General features: G+C 42.8%; 1 protein-coding gene across 1 annotated transcript; it reads left to right on the top strand.

Moving 5' to 3' along the window:
- Positions 1–4,559: 4,559 nt before the first annotated feature.
- LOC119884211 (adenomatous polyposis coli protein 2-like) lies at positions 4,560–13,802 on the top strand (the record flags this gene model as incomplete). Its single annotated transcript, XM_038694677.1, is given in 7 exon segments — positions 4,560–4,754; positions 6,744–6,958; positions 7,544–10,602; positions 10,605–10,670; positions 10,673–10,699; positions 10,702–10,959; positions 10,962–13,802. Coding segments are annotated over 7 exon segments (5,949 nt in total), but the record flags the coding sequence as incomplete, so codon positions are not given.
- Positions 13,803–13,811: the final 9 nt, after the last annotated feature.

The raw sequence follows: 13,811 nt of genomic DNA on the forward strand, positions 1-13,811 counted from the left end.
GAGGTTTAATTACAGCTACTTTAAAGTACTGTGGTACATAGCCTGTTGATAAAGATAGATTGATCATATCTAGTATAGAGGTGCTGACTAAGGGTAAAACATCTTTAAGCAGCCTAGTCGGGATGGGGTCTAAGAGGCAGGTTGATGGTTTAGATGAAGAAATTATTGAAGTTAGTTGGTAAAGATTGAGGGAAGCAAAACAGTCTAAACATGTATCTGGTTCTACAGCTGTTTCTAAGGTTCCTGAGTTAGAGATAAGTCGGTGCCAGTTGAGGGCAGGTCTTGGTGAATTTTGTCTCTAATAGCTAGAATTTTATCATTAAAGAAGCTCATGAAGTCGTAACTACTGAGAGCTATGGGAATACTTGGCTCAATAGAGCTGTGACTCTCTGTCAGCCTGGCTACAGTGCTGAAAAGAAACCTGGGGTTGTTCCTATTTTCCTCTATTAATGACGAGTAGTACGCTGCTCTGGCATTACGGAGGGCCTTCCTATAAGTTTTAAGACTATCTTGCCAAATTAAACGAGAATTTTCCACTTTGGTGGAACGCCAATTCCTCTCAAGTTTCCGTGATATTTGCTTTAATTTGCGAGTTTCAGTATTATACCATGGAGCTAACCGTCTTTGTTTTAGTATTTTCTTTTTTAGAGGGGCTACAGAGTCGAGTGTCATTCGCAGCGAGCCTGCAGCACTATCAACAAGATGATCGATTTGGGAGGGACTGAAATTAGCATAGGAGTCCTCCGTTACTTTGTGACTAGATAATGTATTTAGAGCTGATGGAATCGCATCCTTAAATTTAGCTATGCACTATCAGACAGACATCTTGTATAGAAATTTTTGCCCAATGGCGAGTAGTTCAGCAATACAAACTCAAAAGTTATCAAACAGTGGTCGGATAAAGAGGGATTCTGTGGAACACCACTAAATGTTCAATTTCAATACCATACACCAAAACAAGGTCAAGGGTGTGGTTAAAACAGTGAGTCGGTTCATGAACACTCTGAGAGAAGCCGATGGAATCTAACAAAGAGATAAACGCAGTACTGAAGCTGTCATTCTCAACATCCACATGAATATTAAAATCCCCTACAATAATAACTTTGTCCGTTTTAAGGACTAAAGTTGACAAAAACTCTGCAAATTCAGATAAGAATTCAGAATACGGGCCAGGTGCTCGGTACACTATAACAAAAAGAATTGGTTGCAGTGATTTCCAACTTGGGTGCGAAAGACTAAGAACAAGACTTTCAAATGAGTTATAGTTTAGTTTAGGTTTAGAGCTGATTATAGGCTAGAGTCGAAGATAGCTGCAACTCCACCTCCTCGGCCTGTGCCTCGAGGAATGTGAGTATTAATATGACTGGGAGGGGTGGATTCATTTAGGCTAACATATTCTCCATCACCCAGCCAGGTTTCAGTAAGACAAAATAAATCAATATCATAATCTGATATTAGTTCATTTACTAGTACACCTTTAGAAGAGAGAGATCTGATGTTTAAGAGTCCACATTTAACTCTCCTATTGTTTGCACTATTGCTCTTGTGGTTTTAATTTTTATGAGGTTTTTATGCACAGCTCCTCTTCTGTTTACCTTTTTAAATAATTTCGATGGTCGGGGGACAGACACCGTCACTATAGGATTTTCACTAAGTAACTCCTGAAATGGAGGAGCAGAGAAGTGTGTTAGACTGCGACTCTGCGTAGGGTTTTGGGTGGGTAACTGCTGAAAAAGAAGGGCAGAGAAGTGTGTTAAACTGCGACTCCTGGTCTCAACTCTGGGTTGTCATGGATTTGGTCCACTAATAAACTTGGCCAGATTTCTAGAAATGAGAGCTGCTCCTTCCCAAGTGGGATGGATGCCGTCTCTCCGGATCAGACCAGGTCTTCCCCAGAAAGTCTGCCAATGATCAACAAAGCCCACATCGTTTGCTGGACACCACCTCGACAACCAGCGGCGGAATGACGACATGCGGCTATACATGTCATCACTGGTCAGATTTGGCAGGGGTCCAGAGAAAACTACGGTGTCCGACATTGTTTTTGCATATGTACACACCGACTCAACATTAATCTTAGTGACCTCCGATTGGCGTAACCGGGAGTCATTACCGCCGACGTGAATAACAATCTTACTGTATTTACGTTTATCCTTAGCCAGCAGTTTCAAATAAGACTCAATGTCGCCCGCTCTGGCCCCAGGGATGCACTTAACTATGGCCGCTGGCTTCGCTAACTTCACGTTTCTCAAAATGGAGCTGCCAATGATCAGAGTTGGTTTCTCAGCGGGTGTGTCACTGAGTGGGGAAAATCTGTTAGAGACGTGAACAGGTTGATGATGCCCCGTGGACTTTGAATGCTTACGACTATTCCTCCTTCGGACAGTCACCCAGCCCCCCCTTCCTGGCTGCACAGGAGATGCCGGAGGACGGCTACCAGAGGCTAACTCAGGCCGTTCCGCACCGACTACCGGGGACTGGCTAGCTACAGTAGCTAAAGACTGATCTACCAAGGTGCGGAGCCGGACTTCTAAGTCACTGAGCCTCGCCTCCATGTCTATAAATAAACTACACTTATTACATGTACTATTACCGCTAAAGGAGGCAGAGGAGTAACTAAACATCTGACACACCGAGCAGGAGAAAGTAGGAGAGAGAGAGGGAGAAGGAGAAGCCATCGCTAGCTGCTAAGCTAAAGTCGCTAACGGCTAAGCTAAATTACTGTAGCGTCAGCTACCAAAACTTTAGAACAACTATGAGATTGAACAGCAGTCACTAAAAGATGGAAAGAACTGTGAGTGCTTAGGCAAAATTACTGTAAAGAATAAGTGTTTAGCGAACAGTTGGCCGCTGTAATCTAACAAATGTAACTGTTATTTAGCGAGAGCAGCACAACACGGTACCAACACACAAGCACCGGAAACGGAAATGAGTCGACACGCTTACCGCAATACGTCAGCACGTCCAGTTGAATTATTGCACCTAAAATAATTATACACCTAAAACAAGTACTTTATGCACCTAAAACAAGTACTTTATGCACCTAAAATAATTATGCACCTAAAACAAGTACTTTATGCACCTAAAACAAGTACTTTATGCACCTAAAATAATTATGCACCTAAAACAAGTACTTTATGCACCTAAAACAAGTACTTTATGCACCTAAAACAAGTACTTTATGCACCTAAAATAATTATGCACCTAAAACAAGTACTTTATGCACCTAAAACAAGTACTTTATGCACCTAAAACAAGTACTTTATGCACCTAAAATAATTATACATCTAAATGAAGAAGCACTTTATGCACCTTGAGTAATTGCTAACTGAGACACCAATGAAAACTTTACAAGCTGGAATAAAACAGAAATAGAAGCTTTCTTTGAATGAAAATGTTTATTTTTAATATACAATGAGGTATTTCTTAATTAAATTAGCTTTTTAGCATATCACACAAAGTCAGATGTTTTCTTGTGATAATAAAGCAACCATCTCCAGATATTTACAGGAAGCTTCATCGATTTAATTTTTTTAAATACCACTCGTAGATGTGACGAACAGCTTTTTTCCACATATTTACAGATCAAATGCCACAAAAAATGAGAAGATATTTAAACCTCTGTAAATGTCTGGCTGTAAGAAACAGTGTGTATGATGATCTGACTGCCTTAGAGGGCGAGGAAACAAGTCATTTAGAGAAAACGGCTGTTTAAGATTAGCTAACACAAAAACAACTCACTCAGTATAAAACTGAACACATCTCTCTTAGATATCCGATGTATGAACCAACACTGTGCTCTAGAACAGTGGTTCTCAAACTATTTTTTTTCTGTCTTTTTTTTTTTTTAAATCAGACCACAGACCCCCATTCTGATTTTTTATTTTTTTATTACAGAAAGTGTATGAAACCTGTGACCCAAGTAGTCATACATTCTGTCATTGGGTTACTTATTGATGGAATTATAACAAAAATAAATTGTTCCAGATTTTGCTGGGGACACCCAGGAACCTCCTCAAGGACCCCTAGGGTCCCTGAACCACACTTTGAGAACCACTTCTCTAGAAAACAAACTTTCAATTAAATAAGGACAGTTTAAAAAAAGTTTTAAGTTTAAAATTCTAACTAAGATGAATGAAGTATATAACTGACTCAGTATTAAAGAGACAAATAATAATGTTTATATCTTTTTAATAATGGTTTTGTACATTTTATATCAGTCTGGTAATAATAATACAATCTGAAAAGAGTCATCATCACTTTGCACTGTGGTGTTTCGCCTTAAAGGTTTTTTTTATTAGAAATCAGCCTACGTCGCATGCTAAGTGTTAGCATTAGCATAGTGTTAGCTATAATGCGAGTGTCAGAACGTCATTAACCTTGGTGTTAGCATTAGCACGTAGCTTCTGCCTTCATAATGAAGTGGTGCGTTTATTGTAGAGTCTATATAGGAAGTGTGCTTTGGACACCAGCTCTGACAGACAGACTTCAGATCTGGTAAACACGTCTTTACTGATTCACCAAAGTAACCCGGGCCCGTCTGTTTTGACCTCCTTTAGGCCACTCTGTGCTCGAAGAAGAGCTGCCTCCAGGCTCTGGTGGCTCAGCTGGCCTCCGACAGCGAGGAGCTCCATCAGGTGGTCTCCAGCATCCTGAGGAACCTGTCCTGGAGGGCCGACATCAGCAGCAAGAAAGTCCTCAGAGACATCGGCTGTGTGTCTGCGCTGATGACCTGCGCCCTGCAGGCCACCAAGGTAACGCAAAACAAACCAACCCACGCTGATAGAACGATAGAGAGAGGATGTAAATGTAACTGTAAGTGCCCTACTGTTATTTACACGTCCCTTAATATTCTGGTGAGAGTTAGGTTTATAAAAATAATAATCACCTTTATTTATAGAGCACTTTTCAGAAACCATGTTATTATTTAAATGTTTAATTTTGAAAGTGTAAAACAAACATCAGACAATAATAATGAAAACAAATCACAATTAAATACTAAGATATTAACTAAATAATATTTAAAGAGAAGGAAATTTATGAAGCACTTAAAATACAGTTAAAAGAAAAATATCTAATCAGGACATGCTCTCTTATAAAAGTTTGATTTAAGAACGGACTTTAAAGAGTTCACTGACTGAGCCGACCTGATTTCCTCCGCAGGCTGTTGCAGAGATGTTTATATTGATACCGTTCTCATATGTTAAATGTAAGACTACAGAGAGCAGAAAGTTAGCTTCAGGACTGGAAACAACGAATCAGTTAGCCTGGCTCTGTCCAAAGGTAAAAAAATCCACCTACCAGCACCTGAGATTACGAGCTTTAAAGCTGCTGGTGGGTGGATTTTATTTTTTTTTTACCTTTGGACAGAGCCAGGCTAACTGATTCCTCGTTTTCAGGCTTCATATCAAGCTGCTGGCATTAGTTTCATATTTACAGTAAAGACGTGAGTGGTAACTATGGGGGTAAATCAATGTATTGCAATTCGTAAAGAGAACACGATTTACAAATAGATTTGAAATCTACAAACAAACTCTCCACGATCCACAAAAATAAATCAGTACTTGAAAACCAGAATTTGAATGAAGGCTAAGTGATTTGTCTGCGCTTGAGGATCATTTTAGTATTTATAGATTCAAAATTACAATTACAGGTCCAAATTCTGTGCAACGCTCAGAATTCAAGTGTGAAATCTGTGTATTTGTGCATCACTCTGTATTTCACAATGCCTCTGATTGGCTGACAACATTTGTAATAGTTGTCACAGTCCCCGTGGTAAACCAGTGTCAAAATGATTTGTAGATGGGAAGCGGTCCGTATACAGAGTTGACACTTGAATGTTGAGCTTTTCACAGAATTTGGACGGATGTATTGAAACAGTGGTTTGAAAATAGAAGTTGGACTGAGTTTGTTTTGTTAAGAGTGCATTTGTACAAATTGTAATTTGTGAAACAGTAGTGTCTAAATGCTGAGAACAAATATGAAACAATCTACAAATAAAATACAACCGGATCATTTTGCATAAATTCTGGTTTTCAAGTACAAGGACTGATTTGTGTTTGTGGATCACAGAGAGTTTGTTTGTGGATTTTGAAGCTATTTGTAGATCGTGTTTACAAATTGGTTCATTCATAGTCTCTGCATTTACCCCCATAGGTATCAATCTGAACATCTAACTCATGTTTAACTTTTCCTTTAAAAGACCAAACCAGTGTATTTGCAAATTTTTTTAATGTACCTTAATGTACTTTTCTTACTGTTCATTGCAGCCGTTACTTTCCATTCATTTCTATAAATAAAATCAATTAGCAGATTCTTGAAACTTTCTTTGAGTTGGCTCTTTAGATTAAACATCACATCATGTCCTTTCTCAGTTCCTCTGATGTAGCATAGTTTAATTTGAAAAGGCCACTCTGATTGACCTAATGTGTACACCTTATGTCCGCTGTGATGGATTACACAACGTCTAAGTTTCAAGTGTCTGCTGATTTATTGTAATACTGTGAAAACGAATGGGAAAACAATAGATGGCTGGAACACTAGAAAACAGTTAGCTGTGATGTCAAGTCTACTCCAACTGTAGTAAATTGGCTAAAACATGCAAAACCACTGGGATGGTCCTTTAATCATACTTCAAACATCCTGACAACAAAAACATTATGATTGAAGCTGTCAAGATTCAATGAGTGTATTTAGTATATTTTCTGTGTTGAAACAAACCTTTTGTTTTGCTGGTTTTCCAGGAGTCTACCTTGAAGAGTCTTCTGAGTGCTCTGTGGAATCTGTCGGCACACAGCATCGACAACAAGGTAGCGATTTGTTCGGTGGACAGCGCTCTGGGCTTCCTGGTCAGCACGCTGACGTACCGATGTCAGACCAACTCGCTCGCCATCATCGAGAGCGGCGGAGGGATCCTTCGTAACGTGTCGAGTCTGGTCGCCACACGAGAAGACTACAGGTAATGTTTCTGGGAATCAAACACTGAAACTCACATTAGTTAAATGTTTTTAGCGTTAATTTTCATTCTTCACATTTCAAATAATTTGACCAAAAAAATCCAAACTCAGCTTTTTATGGAGCTTCCAAACGCATCTAATGGTCTTCATTAGTGGATCAGTTGGAATCTTTGATGACCTGAGACGTGGTTGAAAACTCAAGAAACAGCTAGTGAGTCAAACTTGAGTTAAGATGTTTTGTCGTCTTTTAGTTGGACATGAAATTGTTGTTTTCAAAGTCAAACATTAAAGCTAAAGTGATCTCCATTAACATTTGAGTAGCCAAAATAAACTAATACAAATTTAAATATGGTGGCTTTTCAATTTTAAAAGACTCGAGTTAAAGTGTTTTTATATATTTTTTTTTAGCTAAATTTATTACACAAACTGTTACTGCTAATCACTTTACTGGGCACAACAGTTTGTAGATGTTTTCTTACCTTTTCCACACAGCCATTGGCTTCTATTTATCAATCTCTCATATTGACATCAAAGGAAACCAATTGGGAAGAAACACATTTAAGGTCTCTTTCTTTCTTTCCTCACAGGCAAATCCTCAGGGACCACAACTGCCTCCACACTCTGCTGCAGCACCTGCGCTCCCACAGCCTGACCATAGTGAGCAATGCCTGCGGGACTCTGTGGAACCTTTCTGCCCGAAGTCCGAAAGACCAGGAGTTGCTCTGGGACCTCGGGGCAGTTAGCATGCTACGCAACCTTATCCACTCCAAGCACAAGATGATAGCCATGGGCAGCGCTGCAGCTTTAAGGAACCTCCTCACCAATCGACCCCTGAAATATAAGGATGCTGCGGTTGTATCCCCTGGATCCTGCATGCCCTCACTCTACATGAGGAAACAAAAGGCTCTGGAGGCAGAGCTGGACGCAAAACATCTAGCAGAGACTTTTGATACCCTTGAGAGACAGAGCCCCAAGCACCTGACCCTCAACAAGCCGCTTCGGCACATTGAGAGTCTGGCGAAGGATTACGCATCCGATTCTGGTTGTTTTGATGATGATGAGGCCCCCAATGTCTCCAGTAGCCTGGACACTGGGAGCTTCTCTATGCTGTCCATGTTCCTTACCAACTCTAACTTCCAGCAAAACCAGCCACGTAAGAGAGACAGTGAACCTGAGAGAGACATAGACCCGCCCCAGATGGTCGAGAAGAGACGTGCACCTTCTGACGATGTGGTATCTGCCGCTGCAGAGAAGCTTGCAAAAAAGATCACCAACACGGTTGCCAAGATCGACAGGTTAGTGGAGGACATCACCATGCATACATCCTCGGAGGACAGTTTTAGCCTGAGCTCTGAAGACCACCTGGCGGATTGGCCTTACGGACTGGATGAACTCAATGAAGCCCGGGCAAAATCATGCTCCCCCTGCCGTCTCTCTGAAACAAGCAGCTTGGCTCACAGAGAACGCCTCAGTAGAGCCCACGCTCTTTTGCGCCTCAAAAACGCTCATACAAGTGTATCAACAGACAGCCTAAACAGTGGAAGCACCAGTGATGGCTACTGCGGCAGCAAAGACCAGATGCGACCAGCTCCAAGAACTCTTATGATGCAACAACGACCCAATCAGCTTGATCTCAAGGTGGCTCATGAAGATTACCTTAATGTAAGATCGTCTGTTCTGAATGAGACTAACCAGCAGGATATTCCTGAGAGAGATTATGTGGACAACAAAGATATGAAAGCTCTAGAGCTCAGCAGCACAGATGCTGAAAAGAACCAGGATCAACCTGTACAAACACCTGTCAGTGCATCCACTAAAGTCTCCTCTGATGTCAGCATGACTTCAATTAAACTGTCTCCTTCTTATCAACAGGTCCCACTTATTCAGAGTGTGGCCAAATTTGGTGTAGCTAAGACGGCCATCAATGTCCAGGCTGCCCAAGCAATGAGGAGGCAAGCATGGGTACCTACCGTGATGACTGGGGGGAGTATTACAAAATTTTCTCCAATGACATCCACCAGAAGCCCAACTATTGGAACGATGGAGACTGTCCAGAAATACTCAGTGGAGAACACCCCGATTTGTTTCTCCCGCTGCAGTTCACTTTCCTCTCTCTCTTCTGGCGACGGAGCGCTGGATGGACAAAGCGAAAATGAGCTGGAGAGTGACTCGTCATTAGAAATAATTGAAGTGGAGGATGAAGAAGTAGTGAAGAGAGCTGAAGAGGATGAAACCTTGGAGGATTTGAGTGACAGCCAACTGCTCATGACTGACTCAAAAACCTTCCCCAGCAAAGACACCGATCCCACCGGCATCCCCTGTCCTGCCAAAAGAGAAAAGGTGTTCCTTAGAGGAGCTTCACCAGCCGTACTTGAAGACAGGTCTCCATCTAGTTCATCTGAGAACTACATCCACGAGACACCCCTGGTAATGAGTCGCTGTAGCTCAGTCAGTTCACTGGGCAGCTTTGAGTCTCCCTCTATTGCCAGCTCAATCCAAAGTGATCCTTGCAGTGAGATGATTGATGGAACAATAAGCCCTAGTGATCTTCCAGACAGCCCGGGGCAAACCATGCCTCCTAGTCGAAGTAAAACTCCATGTTGTGTTGAGTCAAATGGACCAGAAACACAGGCCCCAGGAGGAGCAGGCCAGTGGGAAAGCAGCCTGCGAAAGTTCATGGAGATCGCAGACTCTAAGGAGAGGTTTAACCTTCCTCCTGACTTAGACACCATGATCTACTTCACTGTGGAAAAGCCCACTGAGAACTTCTCTTGTGCTTCAAGCTTAAGTGCTTTGCCTCTTCACGAACACTACATACAGAAAGATGTGGAGCTGAAATTGACCCCCCTACTCCAGCAAAATGACAAAAATCTACCTTTCCCAGACAATGACGAGCAAGGACTCGACCATGGGGAGCGATATAGTGAGGGCAACTCAGACGACGACATAGAAATCTTAAAGGAGTGCATCAACTCAGCAATGCCCTCCAAATTCAGAAAAGTAAGACCTTCCCTGATGACCACCATCCCTCCTCATATTCTCAATTCCCAGATCCGAAAACAGATACATCTTCCGGTTTACATGATGCTCCCAAATGGCAAAACCCAAATGTGTACTGGAAGGCGAATTGTCATCCCACAGAAGGACTTCAAATTTGATGATTCATCCTTCACAGATTCTGCAGAAGGTACGCCTGTCAACTTCTCCAGCACAACATCGCTAAGTGATGAAACACTTCAGTATCCAGTGAAGGAGAGGGGCGCTAAAGACTGCACAGCTAAAGGTATGAACAAACATGAATTGCTCGACGATGAGGCAAAGAGGATCGAAGACTTGAGGATATTCTCACACTTCCACAAACCAAACAGAATAAACTACCCACCTGAGATACAAATTAACCGAACAACCAAACATGTTGTTCCCACTCAGAGGGTGCTGATGCAAAGCAAAGAGGTAGCCGATAGAGTGGCAAGCCAAAGAAATCGTGATCAGTCTCCTAACCAACAAAAGAAGAGGCAAGGTCAAGGCCCAGTCAGGAAACTGGAACTGCCTGTCATAAAGCAGAACACAGAAGGGAACCTCAATGTGGGATCACAAAAAGGAAACGCAATCTTTCGACAAATGACACATTCTTCAGAGGACAGTAACGCTTCTACGATGACGAAAATGAAAAAGCTGAAACAATGAAACGAACAAGTAGAAAACAGATCAGGGAGCGAGTAGAAATACTCTCTCCCGGAGCATGACAATATTGGCAGGATGGATAATTCCCAAGGAAAGTCCAGAGGGTTTCACAGGATAAAACAGAATCTAATAAAGGACGACTCCCTGGCATGTTACTCACTCAGCTCCTCTCTTAGTTCACTGAGTGATGCTGAGTTTGAGGATCCTAAATCAAAGGCCCAGCAAGTATGGCACAAAAACAGACACAACAAAACACTGAATATGATGCAACAAACAAAGCCTATGACCATTCACACCCAATATGAAGAGCCAAGCTCACCAGCTCTGTCAGCATGGATTCAGAAGATGACCTCCTTCAGAAATGCATAACATCTGCCATGCCCAAGCAGAGAAGGAAGCTTGCTGCCAGGAAGAAGAAAGCAGAAAATACTCAAAAACAAAAGGCCTCTGATGGATGGAACATGGATGAGGAAATGGATAGTGATGATACGGCATGGGATAAAGATTCAGACCTCAATAGTGTTGAATGGAGAGCCATACAAGAAGGTGCTAATTGTGTTGTCACTGGGCTACAAGCATCGAAGTCTCAAGAGCCATCTTCTGAAGAGACTGAATCGGTCCTCTCATTCATGTCAACATCCAGCTTTACACCAAAAGAAAGGAAGTTTGCAAAAGACAAAAAGGCAAATAAACCTCTAGACTTCGCTCAGCGCAAGCCAGTTCCAAACTTACCAGTTGTTTTCAGAGGCAGGACAGTGATCTATACACCAAAAAAAGAGGAAGCTCCATCACAAAGACCTCCGCCCAGAAAAGTACCAACCAAGACAGATGCTCCAAAGAACCCAAACCTTGCTCAGCACAGATCAAAGAGCCTTCACCGATTAGGCCACCCCCAGGATACTGAACTGTCTTTGCCAAAGAGGAGCTCTACTCCACCTCCAAGGATACCAAAAAGTTCATCCTCTGGATCCTCGCAAAGCTCTACACCATCCAAACAGTCGCAGAAGAAGATAACATCCCCGATTCAGACAAATAAATCCATCCAGAAAAAGAATCCCTTACCAGCTAGCAGCCCGCCAGCTAGTAGTCCCCCTGAAAGAAAGGGACGCTCTCCTGTTGTGAATCAAAATGAGAAATCCCCACCACCTAAAACTCAGAAATCCCCTGTGCGAATCCCTTTTATGCAAAATGCAGTCAGAGCCAGACCTCTGTCACCTCTGGTGACCAACCAAACAACAGGCAGACAAGCCAATCAGGTCAATGGGAAAAGGGGGCCGCCAGCCAATCGATTTGAACTGGTCAGGATGACTTCTGTCCATTCAAGTGGTGGCGAGTCTGATCGCAGTGGATTCTTGAGACAGCTGACTTTCATTAAGGAATCAAAGACTGTGCTGAGACGTGATGGCTCGGCACGCAACATGCCTGGATCTCAGAATGGATCCCCCAAGAGAGCAGTTCCTGGGGCTTCAGCTGTCTTCCTTTGCTCATCACGCTGTCAGGAACTTAAGGCAGCTGTGCAAAGCCAGAGAAGGGTGCAAGTTAAAGGTCCAGGACAAACACAGCAAGTCCAGAGGCCAGACCGCGGACTTCAGAAGCAGACTACAACCCTATCTAGAGCAACCTCCAGTGAAAGGGACCTATCTGCAAGACGCCCAGGCAGAAGAACTAGCTCCGAAAGCCCCTGCAGGGTGGCTCAGCGAAATGGGCCTGGCAGAGCTTCTGGAGCCAGGCAGCAACAAGACAAAGATACTTTTAAACGTCACGCCTCATCACCAAGCATAAACATACTGAGCCGAGTGACCAGCCGTTCTTCTCTCCGCTCGTCGTCGTCTGATTCGAGTGGAAGAGCAAAGAGCGAGGACGATACAAAGAAGAAGGGGCAGAGATCTGTATCTCGGCTAAATGACAGAGTCACCTGGAGGAGGATCAGGGATGAAGATGTACCGCAGATCTTGAAAAGTACTCTGCCAGCCAATGCATTACCTCTGGTGCCTTCTCCTGACGAGGAAAAGCCAAAGCCACCAGCTCTTCCAGGAAAACTGCCAACCATTTTACTTGCATCTCGCAAGACAAGTGACGCAACAGTCCAGACAGAAGATTTTTCAAACAACAAAACCAACTCGAGCACCTCTCCAACAGTCGAAACAGTTCCAGTGATCTCGGAGGAAGTGGCACGATTAGCGCTGCTCAGAAAGATTAGCGCCACCTCTGGGAGTAACCTCCAGGATGGAGATTCCGACGGCTCCCTTAGGAGCCACAGCACTGTTGCCACAGGAACATCAGACAGCCACGTGGGGGGAGCTGTTCATTTCCGCCAAGGATCCCCCAGCAAGGCCGCCCGAGTCACTCCATTTAATTACATCCCAAGCCCCATTGCCTGCTGCCTACAAGACACACAGAGCCAAGCAGCCACAATCAATGAGAAGTCAGAGGGGAAAAGTGAGTCATAGGACATTTCGTGGACAACATGGACGACTGTTTTCCTGAATGAAACTCAGCACTCAGGTGGAAAGACTAGGGATGTGCTGGTCTCTATACCTCGGGTATTGACCCTTTACTTTCCCCATTCACTGCATTTAAGTTTTTCCTCCCTGAACAATTGACCACAGCTTCCATCTACCATTCACAAAGGGTTGGATGTATGCATTGAGATAGGTCTAACAAACAGACCATCAATAACTTTTAGAGATGCACAGAAAAATCGTACATGAAATGGAAGTGCATCTTTTTGTACTTTTTTTGTATTTGTAGAATAATCATTGCCTGGTAGAAATGTAGTGAAGACAAAGAAAAAGACAGAATTTGATTTCAGCACATAAATCACCATCGGTCTCCTGGACAGAATCGATAAAAGAACAATATTATGCAAACTTTTGAAGGATATCTCAGCTGGACTTTTACCTGAAAAAGGTACAGACTATGGCGACTGTTGACAGACTCTCAAAGGACATAAATTCACTAACATGTATAGTCTTTTTTTACATCTACGCTTTGGGCCTTTGCCTATCCACAAAACTGAACATGTTACTCTGTTAGCTTTTTCATATTTGCAGCCCAGTGGGGTGTGGGGGCACATTTGTGATAAAACATTTCTTCAAATTAGTAGTCCAATCACCTTTATTCCGCTTTTTTCTGGCTGTAGACATCTAGATTGTGGGGTGGTGATGGGCA

This window comes from Micropterus salmoides, unplaced genomic scaffold (genome assembly GCF_014851395.1).
Source record: "Micropterus salmoides isolate LMB-PRFRI ecotype aquatic unplaced genomic scaffold, ASM1485139v1 Ms_hic_scaffold_3277, whole genome shotgun sequence".
Classification (NCBI taxonomy): domain Eukaryota; kingdom Metazoa; phylum Chordata; class Actinopteri; order Centrarchiformes; family Centrarchidae; genus Micropterus; species Micropterus salmoides.